The 14,736-nt window shown below is 48.6% G+C and overlaps 1 protein-coding gene across 1 annotated transcript in view; it reads left to right on the top strand.

The window, feature by feature from the left end:
* The window catches only part of JAM3 (junctional adhesion molecule 3), a 34,574-nt gene that overhangs the window by 17,781 nt on the left and 2,057 nt on the right, over positions 1-14,736 (top strand). The window contains exons 2-8 of the mRNA XM_074559471.1: positions 8,531-8,596; positions 10,104-10,217; positions 11,029-11,181; positions 12,256-12,452; positions 12,721-12,820; positions 13,141-13,270; positions 14,579-14,633. Of these exons, the coding sequence (XP_074415572.1) occupies positions 8,531-8,596; positions 10,104-10,217; positions 11,029-11,181; positions 12,256-12,452; positions 12,721-12,820; positions 13,141-13,270; positions 14,579-14,633 (815 nt within the window). The remainder of the gene's footprint in view (positions 1-8,530; positions 8,597-10,103; positions 10,218-11,028; positions 11,182-12,255; positions 12,453-12,720; positions 12,821-13,140; positions 13,271-14,578; positions 14,634-14,736) is intronic.

Below are 14,736 nucleotides of genomic sequence, written 5' to 3'. Positions count from 1 at the left end.
GCCAGACACTAAGGAGCACTGCAAAGCCTGGTGCTGATAGCATATCCGCTTATTTCCTGTCTTTGCATTGCAGGCAGCTCCTGAGATGTGTGTCCTCATCAAAAGGCAGGGTCAGGCAGGTAGCAAGCATCCCAGCTCCCAGGGAAGCCAAATACCTGCTGAGATCAAGTCTGTGCCTCGGCTGGCGCTCAGCCTGGAAAACGTCACCATGGCTTCTGAGATCCTCAGCAATCCTTGAGTCAAATTCCCACACGAGCCAAAAATAAAGGAACTTGCCCCTTTTCCCGTTGCAGTTCATTCCCTCTCCCTGACACCGGCCATAGATCCCTGTCACGTCTCACTGACCCCACTCTGCCCTGGATTTCAGCCCTCAGCATCTGTCAGGAGAGTTCTGCTGGGAGGAAGGGAGAGGACAGCAGGAACACCATTGCCCCTGGCTTTTGTGGTGCTTATCTGCTGGTTGCCTCCCACTTTGCACTAATTTGGTACCAGCATCTGCCACTTTGGGGAGGAAGGGGACTTGCTGAAGTGAGAAATAACGTAGGATGTGCCTGCATGGCAGCTCCTAGGGCTGGCTGAGGAAACAATGGAAGGCAAGTGGGAATAGGCAGGAAGGGTTGGTTTCAAATCTGCCCTGTGCAAAAGTTCCCGCTGCTCTCCAGTGCTCACCATCCCTGTTGCTGGGATTTGCTGCTGCAAGGCATTCTCATCTGGTAAACAGGTCACAGAGAGGCACATCCACTGCTGCCTGAAATAGCGTGTGCCTTTGCTCTTCCTGGGACTTCCATTCCTCGTTTTTTTCCTCCAGTGAACTGGAACTGTACATCCTTACTGAGTGCAGGGCACGCTGAATGTGGAGGGACTGAGGCTCAGCAGAGGAATGTACAGCACTTGGGTGGATGGAAATGATGAGGGGAAACTGCACAGGAGACCCTCAGCTTCCTCAGGGTGCCAGGGGCCTGGCCAGCTGCATCCCTGGGGTTTTCATGCCCTAAACAGAGGTGGGGATGAGCTGCCCCCCGGGATCCCCTCATCCCCATGTTGGCTATGAGCCAGCCCAATGTGAAGGTGTAATTAGGCTGCCCATTTGTTAATGAAATGGCAAGACCAGCACTGAGCACATCCTGGCTGGTTCGATGCATTCCTGGCCAAGTGATCTAGGATTTCTCCTCCAAAACCTTGGTGCAGCTGTAAGGAAAAGCTCTCCTGCCTCAGAACCACACAGCAAGACCACCTGCCCCTGGTTTTCCCTCCTGGAGACTCAGCCCAACACTGGAAGCCCACGGTATCTGTAAGGGGCTTGACCCCAGAGGCCACCAGCAAGGCAAAGAAATGGTCTGGGCAGGACTTAATCCCCTGGCAGAAGCTCCATGCCCTATTCCCTGTTGCTCACACAAGGGAAATAAGACTTTCAGTTCAGCCTCAGGTTTGTTGGGAAGGGAGAAGCAATTCAGGAATGCAGGGAATGGTAATAGTTTTCCTATTTATATTTCCTTTCTCTTCCCCCTTCACTACCCTTCATCCCTGATTCTGAGGGGCAAATTCCAACTCTTTCCATCCCCTCTCTGAGCTGAAGTTGTCCTGAAGTATATTCCAGAAAGAGATGCAATCTGACATGCTGGAAGCTCCCGAGCCCTTGCTGCTTCCATCCTAATCTCTTTAAGTATTGGGTATTAGTCATGCACACAAATATTGCACGTACAGGAGAGGAGCCAGAGCCCAGGGGATGAGCTTGGGAAAACAGGAGAGCTAGGCCCAGATTAAGATGTTGGGCAAGGTTTATACAGCCCCATCTGCAGGGTATTAAATGGAGTGTAAATGTCCATCTCCTCCTTGCTGGCAGCAGAGTGAGGGTCCCTTTGTGGGGCTGGTGCCTATTGGGACAGAGGAAACCCAGTTTTAATAAAATAGGGTCGTTTCTGTGGAGGTGCTGATCTGCAGGACCTTAACATCTCATCTCTGCCCACGCTGCAATGCCACAGCAAGCAGAGGTTGTGAAACCCTGAGCTGCAGGAGCCCTGATCAGATGGTGCTTTGAGACAGCCTGTCTGCAGCTGCAGCCCAGAGTGATGAAACCAGGCTGGGGGAAACCATCAGAGAGCTCTGTGTGGTCTTACCAGCCAACACCTCTGCTTCCCTGCCTGCCCGGGAGGCAGGAGGAGTTTTGGCTGCAGAAAAAGCTGCTTTGCAGAGAGGCTTTTGACCTAAGAGGGTTCCAAATCTCCTTGGGAGCAACCTGTTCCACTCCTCAGGGTGGGTGTGCTTTGCTGTCTGGTTAGGAGGTGGAACAGTAAATCCTCCTGTCCAAAAGGAAAAAGAAAAAATTAGGAAAAACAAAGGAGAAGAGAAGGAGGAGGAAAGAAAAAACTAGAAAAGAAAAAGGAAGAGAAAAGCCTGTGTGCATGGCCTGGGTGCTAATGAGCTCTGTCTGCAGCAAATGCAGTCAGGTCTTTAAGGTCCCAGTTTAAGTCAGGAGATTTAAATCAGGAGCTTTAAACAGGTTAAGATTTCGTTTCAGAACTGCACGTACCCTGTTTGAAGTCAGGCATCTCCTCACCTTCTGTACTGCTGAGGAGGAAGAAAATGAATTAAGGGCAAAATCCCAAGTTCTTACACCTCCAGATGAATGCAAACACCCCGTGGTGTTCCACAGAGCTCCATCCTGTGGGGTCCTGCTGCTGCTGGGACCACCAGAGAGCCCCTCACCACCAGGAGAGTGCCATCAGTGAGCTCCCTGAGGGAGGAGGACAGCAAAGCCCAGAGCCCCGTGGATGCCAAGGCTGCTCTGCAAGGCTGCATTTCCCTCCTCTGGGTTAATTCTGCCTGGTGCTCCCTGCCCATCTCTGCTGGGAGGTGTCTGTCGGGGAGCTGGCACCCTTTTAGCTGAGCAGTAAAAGCCATGCATGTTAAAATAAGGCATGCTGGTTGATGATAGCTGGTAAAAATAAAGCCTCACTCGCACAAGCAGCTATAACAGCACAGAGGATTTACGACTGAGTGGGTTTTTTCCAGGGTGGGCTGGCCACAGTCTGGTGATGGCCTTTTTATAACTGTTATCAGCTCCCACACAGACCAGGTCCATCTGTTACTTAATTTGAACGGAGACACTCCTAAGCTTTTGTTCACTAATCTCTGGCTGCACATTGACATTGTTCTCCAGCAGGGCAGCCCACCCCGGAGTCAAGGCTGAGCTCAGGGAGGTGCCATGGAAAAATGGAATTAAAAAAGGCACATGGCTGGCTCGGGTCACTGGGCAAACGTGGCCCATCACCTTCCTGCTCCCTCGTATCAGCCCCCAGGGCTTTCAGCCTGGCGCTGAGGAGCCAGAGCAAACACAGCACCAGCTCCCTGGGGTGAAGAGAATGAGTGGAAGTTAAGACTGAGTGCTACAAAACATTTATTCACCCTTTACAAATCCAGTCTTTATCTGTCGCAAGTACATTTGCTGTTCCTGAAGTGACATTTGGACAAAGAAAGCTCAAAAAACTTCACCAAACAGTGCCTGAGGCGCTGTGGTGTCTGATTGCTGTGCCACGCTGTGTTGTCTGTCCTGCACCACCTGGCACCAGTCTGATTGTGGAATTGCAACAGGACGCGCTGGGAATAGAGAAGAGGGGGGATAAAGAGCCTGCAGCACTGGGAGACAAAAGGATGGATTTGCCAGGCAGATGGGCAGAGGCTCCTGAAAGGGCTTGTGGTGATTTCCTCAAAATAAGCTGAGGGCAGGAATGCAGCCTCCCCTCTCCTTGTTTTACCCAGTTCAGCTCTGCATGGCTCCCTCTGCTCTTCCTCTGCAGGTTTCCCAAACATTTTCCAGACAGCTTCCTCCCTGCTGCACATCCCCCTTGAGAGGCAGGGCCAGCCCTGGGCCAGCCTGGCTGCCCTGCCCAGCTCCCCTGGATGGAGGGATGGATGGATGGATGGATGGATGGATGGATGGATGGATGGATGGATCCATGGATGGATGGATAATGGATGGATCCATGGATGGATGGATGGATGGATGATGGATGGATGGATGATGGATGGATCCATGGATGGATGGACAGTGGATGGATGGATGGATGGATGATGGATGGATGGATGGATGGATGGATGGATGGATGGATGGATGATGGATGGATGATGGATGGATGGATGGATGGATGGATGGATGATGGATGGATGATGGATGGATGGATGATGGATGGATGGATGGATGGATGGATGATGGATGGATGGATGGATGGATGGATGGATGGATGGATGGATGGATGATGGATGGATGATGGATGGATGGATGGATGGATGGATGGATGGATGGATGATGGATGGATGGATGGATGGATGGATGGATGGATGGATGATGGATGGATGATGGATGGATGGATGGATGGATGGATGGATGGATGGATGGATGACAGATGGATGGATGGATCCATGGATGGATCCATGGATGGATGGACAATGGACGGATGGATCCATGGATGGATGCTCCAGGGGCACCTCCAGACGTGCAGCCTTGAGGCTGCTGACCTGCAGAGGGCTCAGCTAACATGTTATAACACCTCATAACATCTCACTCACTCCTGCTGCACCGAGTACCCACCCAGAAGGCAGAGGTGCTTAACAAGGCGTGTGGTTTATCACAGCATTCCCACATGGCTTAGGCACGCTTTGAATTGAAAATCCAGCAAGGGCTTGGTGATGATGGACACCTTGAGCAGGGAATATTTTTGTTGCTTTGGTGGGCAGGTGTTTAAATGCAGCTGCGTGGTTTTGTACTGCCTGTGCCTGACAGTGCATTCACTAAAATTACTGTATCAGATAACATCGAGCGAGGCTGCAGCTCAGGATGCTGCCAGCAACTTCTCCAAACTCTCTCCTGGTCATCCTCTCACTTTCCCTATAACACAATACCTCACCTCCTCTTCAAATTTCTGCCTAGAGCTTTCAAACTGACATCAGGATGGAAGGAGATGGAAGGTCAGGCTTGGCTTTGAACAGTAGAAAGGAGATTTAACACACAGAGTCGCCTATAAAGCTGCTTTTTTTTCTTCAGTATAGCATTTTAAAATGATTCAGATACCATGAGTCACAGTAACAAGCATGGGCTGGATCTCTTTAGCTGAAAAAAAAAAGAAAAAAGTGCCATAAGAATATGCTATAGACTTCAGTGGCTTGTCCTGGATTCTATTTTGGAGAACTGATGACATTTGGGATTCAACCATATGTCTGGCTGAGTCTGCAGCACACAGAGAGCTGGTAGGTACTCAGAGGGGTAGAACATAGAGATCTGGTAGGGTTTGGGATTCTGCAGCCTATGGAGACCCGGTAGGAGCTGGGAGCTGCAGCACATATGGATCTGGTGGGAATCCAGGGATGTGGCACATATGGACAGGGAATGTGCTGTGGCACACATGGACCGGGAATGCAATTCCAGCTGTTCTCCAAACCCCGGCTGCTGGGGCCTTTGAAGTGAGATTTACATAACACAAACCCTTTGCTGCTTGTTTGGTTGGGCTGGAAGGAGCCTAAAGCAACACCTTTTAGAAGATTATTAAGCACTAATGATGACTTAACACAAAACAAAACAAACAAACAACTCTTGCCAGCAGAGCAAGGTTCTAGAAAGGCATTCTTCTCTTGCTGTACAGTCTCTATGGTCAGTTCAGGTTTTTGTTTGGCTTTGCTGTCACCTTCTTTTAATTTAGAACATGCTACTTGCAGTATTCTGCCACACAGAGGGGAATAAATCTGCCTTAGCAGTGATTTAAGCAGCCACATTGATCTCTGCCCACGGTCAATACATGTAATAATGTCAGAACCTCTCACACAGTCTCCAAGGACTCAGCTTCTGTCTAAAATTTGTTGTCATCCTGCTTTGTGCCTGAGGGATAGACCTGAATCTCTTGTGTTTAGTGGGTGAGAAAAAGCCTGCTGTGAGCAGTTTGTGAGAAATGAGATGGAGCTGGAGTCTGATGGAGTCCCACTGGCCTGGAGTGAATATTTCCAGAGCCAAAACTCCCTCAAAGCTACACAGCTCTGTGGTTTTGTTGTCCCCACCTTCAGCTGAACAGATTTTCTAACTCCAGCAGATGTAGGACTGTTGCCATGTCTATTTGATGGGACAGCATTTTTCCAGAAAAAGATACTGTGCAAGCAAGAATCTGAAACAGAACTAAAACTGGTCCAGAGGAGGAGGCCAGCCAGCATCAGCTGAGTGCTCAGGCCTGGGCTCGCAGTTCAATTTTTGGTTCCAGAAGCAGCAATCTCACAGCAGAGACACTCAAATGCTGTGTTTCACTGTTGTTGGAAACATGTCTGAAGATTCCAAAAGGATTTTCCCAAAATTGTGCCTTGTCTTTGGGGGATTAGAGCAGCTTCCCATGCTCTGGGCTTTGCTGGAATCTATTCATGCTCCTGAGGGTGGGAGCCCCACACAGAACACCTGGAGGATCAGAGGACTTTAAAAATCCCCTTTTACAAGAGCACAAAATGTCAGGACAAGGGGGAATGGATTCAGCTGACAGCACAGATTGGATATTAGGACAAATTCCTGCCTGGGAGGGTGGGCAGGCCCTGGCACAGAGTGCCTCTGGATCCCTGGAAGTGTTCAAGGCCAGGCTGGAGCAACCTGGGATAGTGGAAAGTGTTCCTGCCATGGCAGGGGTGGCACTGGAGGGTCTTTAAGGTCCCTTCCAACCCAGATCAATCCATGATTCCATGATAAAGAGAGGGAAGGGAGAGCATTGGCATTGCCTGGCACAATTCCCTGCTTTCAGGGGGTAGGTCTGGAAGCAGCAACTCTCATGAAAACGGACTCTGCTTCAACATAGACTTGCAGAAATTACTGCTTAGACCAGCTCCTGCCTGGAGAGAGCCACAGTGCAGAGCTCTGTCAGCTCAGCTCAGTGTTGGATTTCTCCCAAATGCTGCATGACCGTCTCCAGTGCAGAGGAGGAAGGGTGGAAAAGTCCTGCTAGGAGCAGTTTGGGCTGGGCCAGCCATTAGTTAGCATCAGCTGGTGGCTTTTGTGTGAGAAACAATGATTTTGGACACAAAGGCAGCTTTCTAAGCCCTGCCAAACTCCAGCTCTCCCTGGTGGTCTTTGGGGTACCAGGAAGCATCAGCATTTAAAAGGAACCAGCAGGGAACATTTCAGCATTGCTGGAAGGGGTTTGGGTGTTGAAGGCCCTCAGGCTTTGAGTGGGAGTGACTTTGCAGCTCTTGGGTGTTTCTCAGGCTGCTCAGAGAGATGTTGTCCCTGCCCAAAAGCTTTCCCCTCTGAGAGCCAGCACAGGAATTTCCAGCTGGGTCATGATGCTGGAGATCATTTCTTTCTCCACATCTCCCTTTTCTGCTTTCCATCCATGTTTGTTATGGCTTTTTACTCTTAACCTTCAGCCACATCCCACGTCCCTGATGGGACGTCCCTAAAAATGATTTTCCATCATTTTTAAGCTGCTGTTTGATCAATGCCCAGCGAGCTCAGTGGGCATCTCCCTTAGATTTCCACCAACTTCTGATGGGATTTGTCACAGCAGAGCTGCTCGTGTGAGCACAGCAGGCCCCTGCAGCTGAATATTTTGTATTATTTTGATTATTTTGACTGTAGCATGGAACCTCCTCCTGGAGGGGCTTTGGAGCCTGGTTTGGTGACACCATGAGAGAAGGAAAACCAGAAAATCCAGCTCTAGAATATCCTGTCTGCTTCACTCTCCTCTCCCAGGGAAATCCCTGCTTGTTTCCCTCTCCCTCTGGAGAGTTGTTGGTGAATTTGGCATCCAGCAGAGCGTGACTGCTGTTGATGCCTGCTCTGGTGGGATGCACAGCAGAAGGGACACAGAAGGCAGATTTTTCAAACTAAAGGAACATGCAAAAGAGGGAAACTGACTGGATTAATTGGGAATTAGTGCTCAGAGCAGGAAGGGAACAAGCAGGTTTGTGTTGTAAGGAGCCTCACAGCGTTGCATGGCTGAGCTTCCTCCCCAGTGTGGGTCCGGCTGGGGCTCTACCCCAAAGAGCTGAGCTGTTTTCTCCTGAGTCACAGTCCTTTTGTGATTTAATCAAGTTTTACATTACCACACTTGGAGTATTTGCCAGTGTAATCAGCATTTTTTGCTAGAGGCCAGGACTGGCCCATTCCATCTCCCAGGAACTGACCAGATCTCTGGAGACTGGTCTGCTTCCTGTCTTCTGACCTTCAAGTGAATTTTCCAAATAAAACTTTCACTCCTGCATTAGCCACAGTTCCTTTCCCATCTAAACAAGCACCAGGAAATGGCTCGTGCTGGCACTGCCTTTGTGCCATTATGTTAATCCTCCTCTTTAATTGCTACTTCCAACAATTATATTTTCCTGTATTTACACCACAAACTCCTAAATAAGCTCAGTCCTGCTGGAGCTGTGCTGGTAGGCAGGAAGAGGTTTTGTCTGGGGAAGTCACTGCTCAGAGCTGGCCAGGAGGGTTTCTCAGCAGGCAGCCTGCTCCTAGCTGGGTGACTTACGAGCTGTGCTATTTCTTATTACCTTCTGTTTGTTTTTGCAGGCTGCAGACTCTTGGCTGTGGAGCTGACATCCAGCAACACCAAGCCCGTGGTGCAGGAATTCCAAAGTGAGTGCTGCCTGTGCTGCATCAGGCCAAACAATGCAGGAAAATTTGGCTCCTTGCTCACTGGTTCCTCAGGACTACGAGAGCCAGGGATTCAGAGGAGTGCCTGAGAATGTGGCTGTATCTCCTTCTTTTAAATGGTTTATTGAGGTCCTCTGCAAGCCACTGGCATTGCAAAGTCTCTGCCTAAGTGCTTTTTTGAACTGGGTCCCAAGAGAAGGAAAATAATGCAATTAATACACAGAGAGAGAAATTTATATTTTCTTGTGACCGTGTTCACAGGGGTTCTTGGATGAGGGCAGAGATGAGGATCTGACTCCAGGTTTCAGAAGGATTGATTTATTATTTTATTATATGTATTGCATTAAAACTATACTAAAAGAATGGAAGAAAAGGTTTCATCAGAAGGCTGGCTAAGAATAGAATAGAAAGGAATGAATAACAAAGGTTTGTGGATTGTGGTTGGCCATTGATTAGAAACATCCAAATCACAGATGCACCTGTTGCATCCCACAGCAGCAGATAATCATTGTTTACATTTTGTTCCTGAGGCTTCTCAGCTTCTCAGGAGAAAAAAATCCTAAGGAAAAGATTTTTCATAAAAAGATGTCTGTGACATTTTCTCTTGGCTCTCCTACAGACGTGTCTGGGACACTGGGAAGGTTCTCTCAGAGATGGGGTGCCAGGGCCAGCCACAAAGGGGACAGGGCTGGCTGGGTTTATGTGATGGTGTTCACAGGGGTCTCAGGTTGAAAGAAGAGACTAAGATCTGACTTTATGTTTCAAAAGACTTGATTTATTATTTTAAAATATATATTACATTAAAACAATACTAAAAGAATGAAAGAAAAAGTTTCATCAGAAAGCTAGCTAAGTTAAGAATAAAAAAGAAAAAATGATAACAAAAGTAGCTGTCTCATACTCTGTCCAAGCTATCTGAGCTGTGATTAGCTATTAATTATAAACATCTAAGATAAGCCAATCAAAGATGTACCTGTTGCATTCCACAGCAGCAGATAACCATTGTTTACATTTTGCTGCTGAGGCCTCTCAGCTTCTCAAGAGGAAAAATCCTAAAAAAAAGCTTTTTCATAAAAAGATGTCTGTGAGAGGTTTATCCGCAGGAGCTGCTGTCCCAGCCCATCCCCAGGCACTGCCCAGGCTCCTGCTGCACCCCTGGCTCATGGTATGGCTCTGCTCAGCAGCAGGACAGGGCTGAGGGCTCACTCTCACTAAAGGTTTTGTTTGCCATGAGCCCCAGCCTGCAGAGAACAGGGTGTTCATTTCTCTCCATAGCTGATATCTGCTGGACTATTATTTTTGCTGGCCAAAATCCATTTTCCAATAGCTCCTGGAACCCAGCAGCGTTTCTGCTTGTGAGGCAGATGAAAGGGAAGGCTCTGCTTTGCGGGCAGCATCTCCTAATAAAACACTGAGTGAGAGTGCTCAGAGCAGAGCAAAAACACAGCTGCTTCCTATTAATCTGGATTGCCTCCATTTCTCCTGCTAGGTGTGGAGCTGTCCTGCATCATTAAATCCACGGTGACGCCAGATCCCAGAATCGAGTGGAAGAAAATCCGGAATGGAGAAACCTCTTACGTGTTTTTTGGCAACAAAATGCAGGGTATGAAGATTCCTTGTTCTCAGATTTCCAAAACAGCTTTCAGAAACAGCACAATGGGGAACAAACAAGCCTGTGAGAGGCAGGAGCTCTGGCTGGCTGGCTGCTTTCTTCTGGAGCAGTTGAAGTGCAGGATGGAGAGGGAGCAGGATGTTTTTACCTCCCTGCCTCATTACTGACAGCTCACAGTGGGGAGACGGAGCTGGAATGAGATCCTCCTTAGGAGGTATTTTTGGGGTCAGAAAGGAATGATTCAGCTTCCCTTCTGTGGGTCCCATGGTCACTGGGTGTCTGAGCTCTGAGGAACAGGCACTGACCCCTCCAGGCTTTCCATGGAACATCTGAGGGCTCCACCTGCACCTCAGCAGGGCTCTGTGTGTCCAGCTGCCACTGCTCTCTGCTGAGGCTGCACAGGGATCTGCAGCATCCTGGGAGCATTGGAGCAGCCTCAGTGGCTTGACAGAACTCCAGTGCCAGGAGGGCTTGACTCCATCTGGAATTCCTCCAGCACTTCACATGGGACCAAGAGCCACATCCAAATGAATCTCCCAAAGAAGGCAAGGCCTGAGGCTGTCTTGGAAGTTCGATTTTGCCACAGTTTTTGAGGTTTGGAGTGAAGCTTTCCAGTCCATCCTCTTACATGGCTGGCAGCTTTGGTTTTCTTTGGGGTTTTCAAACGTTGAGTTCCTTTGACTTTGGAAAAGAGTCTGAGAACAACCACTTAATTTATACACCCAAAACGAGCCTGGTTTTCAGTCTTGAGTCATTAATCTTGATTCCCCTGCTGTTTTTCCCTCTCTTTCCTGTGTGTCAGGAGACTTTGCGACTCGGGCAGAGATCCTGAGCAGGACGTCCCTGGTGATCAAGAACACGACGAGGATGGACACGGCCACGTACCGCTGCGAGGTGGCCGCGCCCTCCGACACCAAAACCATCGACGAGATCAACATCCAGCTCACAGTCCAAGGTACCAACCATCCAAAACTCCCCATTATTCCCTGACTCGGTTTGAACAGACAGGTGTCTGCCAAGAAAGGCAAGAGCCTCCCCTAAAATGGAAAATGTAAACTCCCTCCCTCCAAATTGCTATAACTTTTAAATTAAGGGGCTCTCAGGCAAAAAATGAGCAGGAAATAACAGTTCTTTATTAGGAAAGAAAATAAAAGGATAAAATAAACAATACAGTAAACTAAACTAACACTGCCAGAGTCAGAACCCAACCTGACACCCTGTGGGTCAGGGTGTTGGCAGCAGTGCCATTGGAATTGTGGCTCAGCCCTCCTGCAGTGTCAGGGCTGGTTCTGCTGGAGCAGGGATCCTGGAGAAAGGTGCAGTCTCTGCCTCTGGAGATCCAGGGGCAGAGGCAGCTGCTGTTCCTCTGGGGAATCCAGGGGAGAAGCCGTGCTGGTGTTCCAGAATCTCCAGATTATATCCAGGCAGGAATGCTTGGCTGGTGTTCCAGAATCTCCAGATTATATCCAGGCAGGAATGCTTGGCTGGTGTTCCAGAATCTCCAGATTATATCCAGGCAGGAATGCTTGGCTGGTGTTCCAGAATCTCAGATTATATCCAGGTAGGAATGCTTGGCTCCTCCCTCTGGGCTCACATCTCCCAATGGGATGCTGTAGTTCTTATCAGCCATGCAGTGACATTCAACAGCTGTTATCAACAGATGTCTCCCCAGAGGGAGGAGTGGGTGTGGAAGAGATAAGGAAAGCTGCCCAGAACAGAACAGAAGACAACTGCCATGCAGATGGCAAATAGAATACAAGTCTATTTAGAATACAATAGAATAACAGAATAGTATAAAATAAAACAGAATCAATAAATTAAATAAATAAATAAAATAGGATAGAATACAATTTGCTTGGCAATCCAGGACACAAACCCACAGCCTCTGCAAGGGGAACACAAAGGGCTGTGGACATCTCCAAATAGTGGGAGGTTCAAAACCAGCTGGGAATAATGGGAAGTTGGGATGGTTTTGCCTAAAAGAGCAGAGAATTTCAGTGCCACTCACCTGGTTTGTGTCTCCCCACAGTGAAACCCATGACTCCCAGATGCTCTGTGCCTAAAGCTGTCCCTGTTGGCAAGTCAGCCTCTCTTCACTGCCATGAGAATGAAGGTTTCCCCAAGTCCACCTACAGCTGGTACCGCAACAGCGAACCCCTGTCAGCCGACAGCAAATCCAAACCCCACAACTCCTCCTACACCCTGAACCCTGCCACAGGCACTCTGGTAATGCCCCGACACACCTGATCAACACTTGTTTGCCTGGACAGGTTATCTTTAAGGCTGCTTGCAAATTCAGAGAAACATTGCTTGGCTTTCAGGGAATGAATAATTTGAAGAGGGTGAGGTGTGCCAGGGTCTGGGCGAGCTGGGAGAGGGAGGATTGATGGAAGAAGATCTTAGCAGAGATGCATTTTTTTACACATTTTTATACCCTCACAGTGCCTTGTTCCTCATGTCACATCCCTTCCCTCTGTCCCTTTTCCCTCCCCAGGTTTTCCACGCAGTGCACAAAGGTGACACAGGGCGTTACTCCTGCATAGCAACAAATGAGGCTGGCTTTGCCAAGTGTGAGGAGCAGGAGATGGAAGTCTGTGAGTGGCTCTCCGTGCAGTTTTCATCAATGCTGCCTGATTTATCACCATAAATAAATTGCCATCACCATCAGGATTGGGGAGGGACATCCTACAGCCTTAAGTCTTCCCTGCTTTCTCATAGCCCCAAACATAAGGAGATAAAAATAATCTGAAAATGCAGGGAAACGTCAGATTGTGAACAGATTTAATCTTGAAGTCAGGTCCTCACTAGTTCCCTGTGAACTATTGCTTAAAAATGAGAGATGGCATTTTAGTGTGTGTGAAGCTGGAATGTGGCTGCCCTGAAGAAACACTGAGCTGGTGTCTCTCTTTGGCAGATGACCTCAATATTGGTGGGATAATCGGGGGAGTCCTGGTGGTCCTTGCAGTCCTGGTGCTCATCACTTTTGGCATCTGCTGTGCCTACAGAAGGGGATACTTTGCAAATGGCAAAGAGAGTGGGGAAAGGTAAGCTGGGCTTCTTGGACAACTCCCTGCAGCCTCAGGTAGCATGGAGGAGTCTGAAGGGTGCCAAGAATTAGTGGCTAAAAGGAATTTCAGTGCCTAATTCCCCGCCAAAGCCCTCAGGCCAAGCCAGTGCCTGAGGCACCCAATGCCCAGCTGCAAAACCCTGCAGCATCCAGGTTTATTTCATGGAATCATCACAGAATCCCAGAGTAAATTGGGACCTTAAAGACCACCCAGCCATGGACAGGGACACTTTTCACCAGACCAGGCTGCTCAGAGCTCCATCCAACCCAGGCTTGGACATTCCCAGGAATGGCTGCCATTTTCCTAAGGGAGAATTGTGGTGTGGACGAGAGCTGTGCTCTGATACCCACCCTCATCCTCTGCATGGAAAAGGGGGCCCAGCACAATTAAATGCCTGCAGGTGTTTGTCCAGCAGCTCCTGTGCTGTTGGAATAACGAGGGCCGTGGTTTAATGATCTCAGCTCGCTGCCTAATTAGTCTGAAGCATCAGGACATGCATAGGGAATGGATGCAGCAGAGCAGGCTCCCCACAGAAAGTCTCACTAGTTGTGAGGACCTAAATTTGGGATGAAAAACAGCCATTCTGGAGCGCAGATGAAAATGTTAAAAACAACAGCATTAGCATCAGAGACAAGCCTCGATGTCCTTACAGAGTCTGGAGAGGAGATAATATATGCAAAGCCAAGATTCTCACCAGATAGATTTGTTCTGTGCTAAATGTTGCTTTTCAGCACAAGTCCTGTCTTGTTTTTCTCATTGGTTTCGTTTGTTTTTCAGAAAAAAGCTCTAAATATGCCATTTAAATGCAGCTGAGGGTTGGCATACACTGGACTTGACAGTCTTGTATAAATCCTGAGTTCCTGTGGGATTGCAAACAAGTGGTGCTTCCTTGTAACTAAGAAAAATGCTGAAGGCCTCTGGCAGTGAAGGATTAAAATGAACTTTATAATTGCCACAGGAAGCAGAGCAGGAGGCACAGAAAGGCAGTGACAGACACCGAAGCAGCAAAGCCCAGGAAAGAATCAGTTTATCTCTTTGCAGAGTTTTAGGGAAACACACAGCAATCTTCTCGCCCTGTGCTGAAGGGGAATTTAGACAAAATCCCAGTCATGGTAAACGATGGAATAAACACAGATATCTCATTTGAAAAACAAACTGGGTTTCTCTCTGCTTGTTTCTCACTCAGCTCCTCCTCCTCATTTCCATCTTCCCCAGCACCTCCCCTCCAAAACCCTGCAGTCTTCCTGTCCCAGAAATGAGATTTTTTTTCCCCCTTTCTTTCAGCTACAAGACTCCAGCAAAGCCTGATGGCGTTAACTATATCCGGACAGATGATGAGGTACCAACAAACGCTTTGCATTTCCATCTCTGGCAGCAGAGGAAGAGGGTGGGCAGAGGACGGGGAGCTGGGAGGGCCCACAGGCTTTGTGAGAGTGGGCTCC

Source organism: Zonotrichia albicollis, chromosome 27, assembly GCF_047830755.1.
Source record: "Zonotrichia albicollis isolate bZonAlb1 chromosome 27, bZonAlb1.hap1, whole genome shotgun sequence".
NCBI lineage: Eukaryota > Metazoa > Chordata > Aves > Passeriformes > Passerellidae > Zonotrichia > Zonotrichia albicollis.
This window is presented reverse-complemented; position numbering and strand designations above follow the sequence as displayed.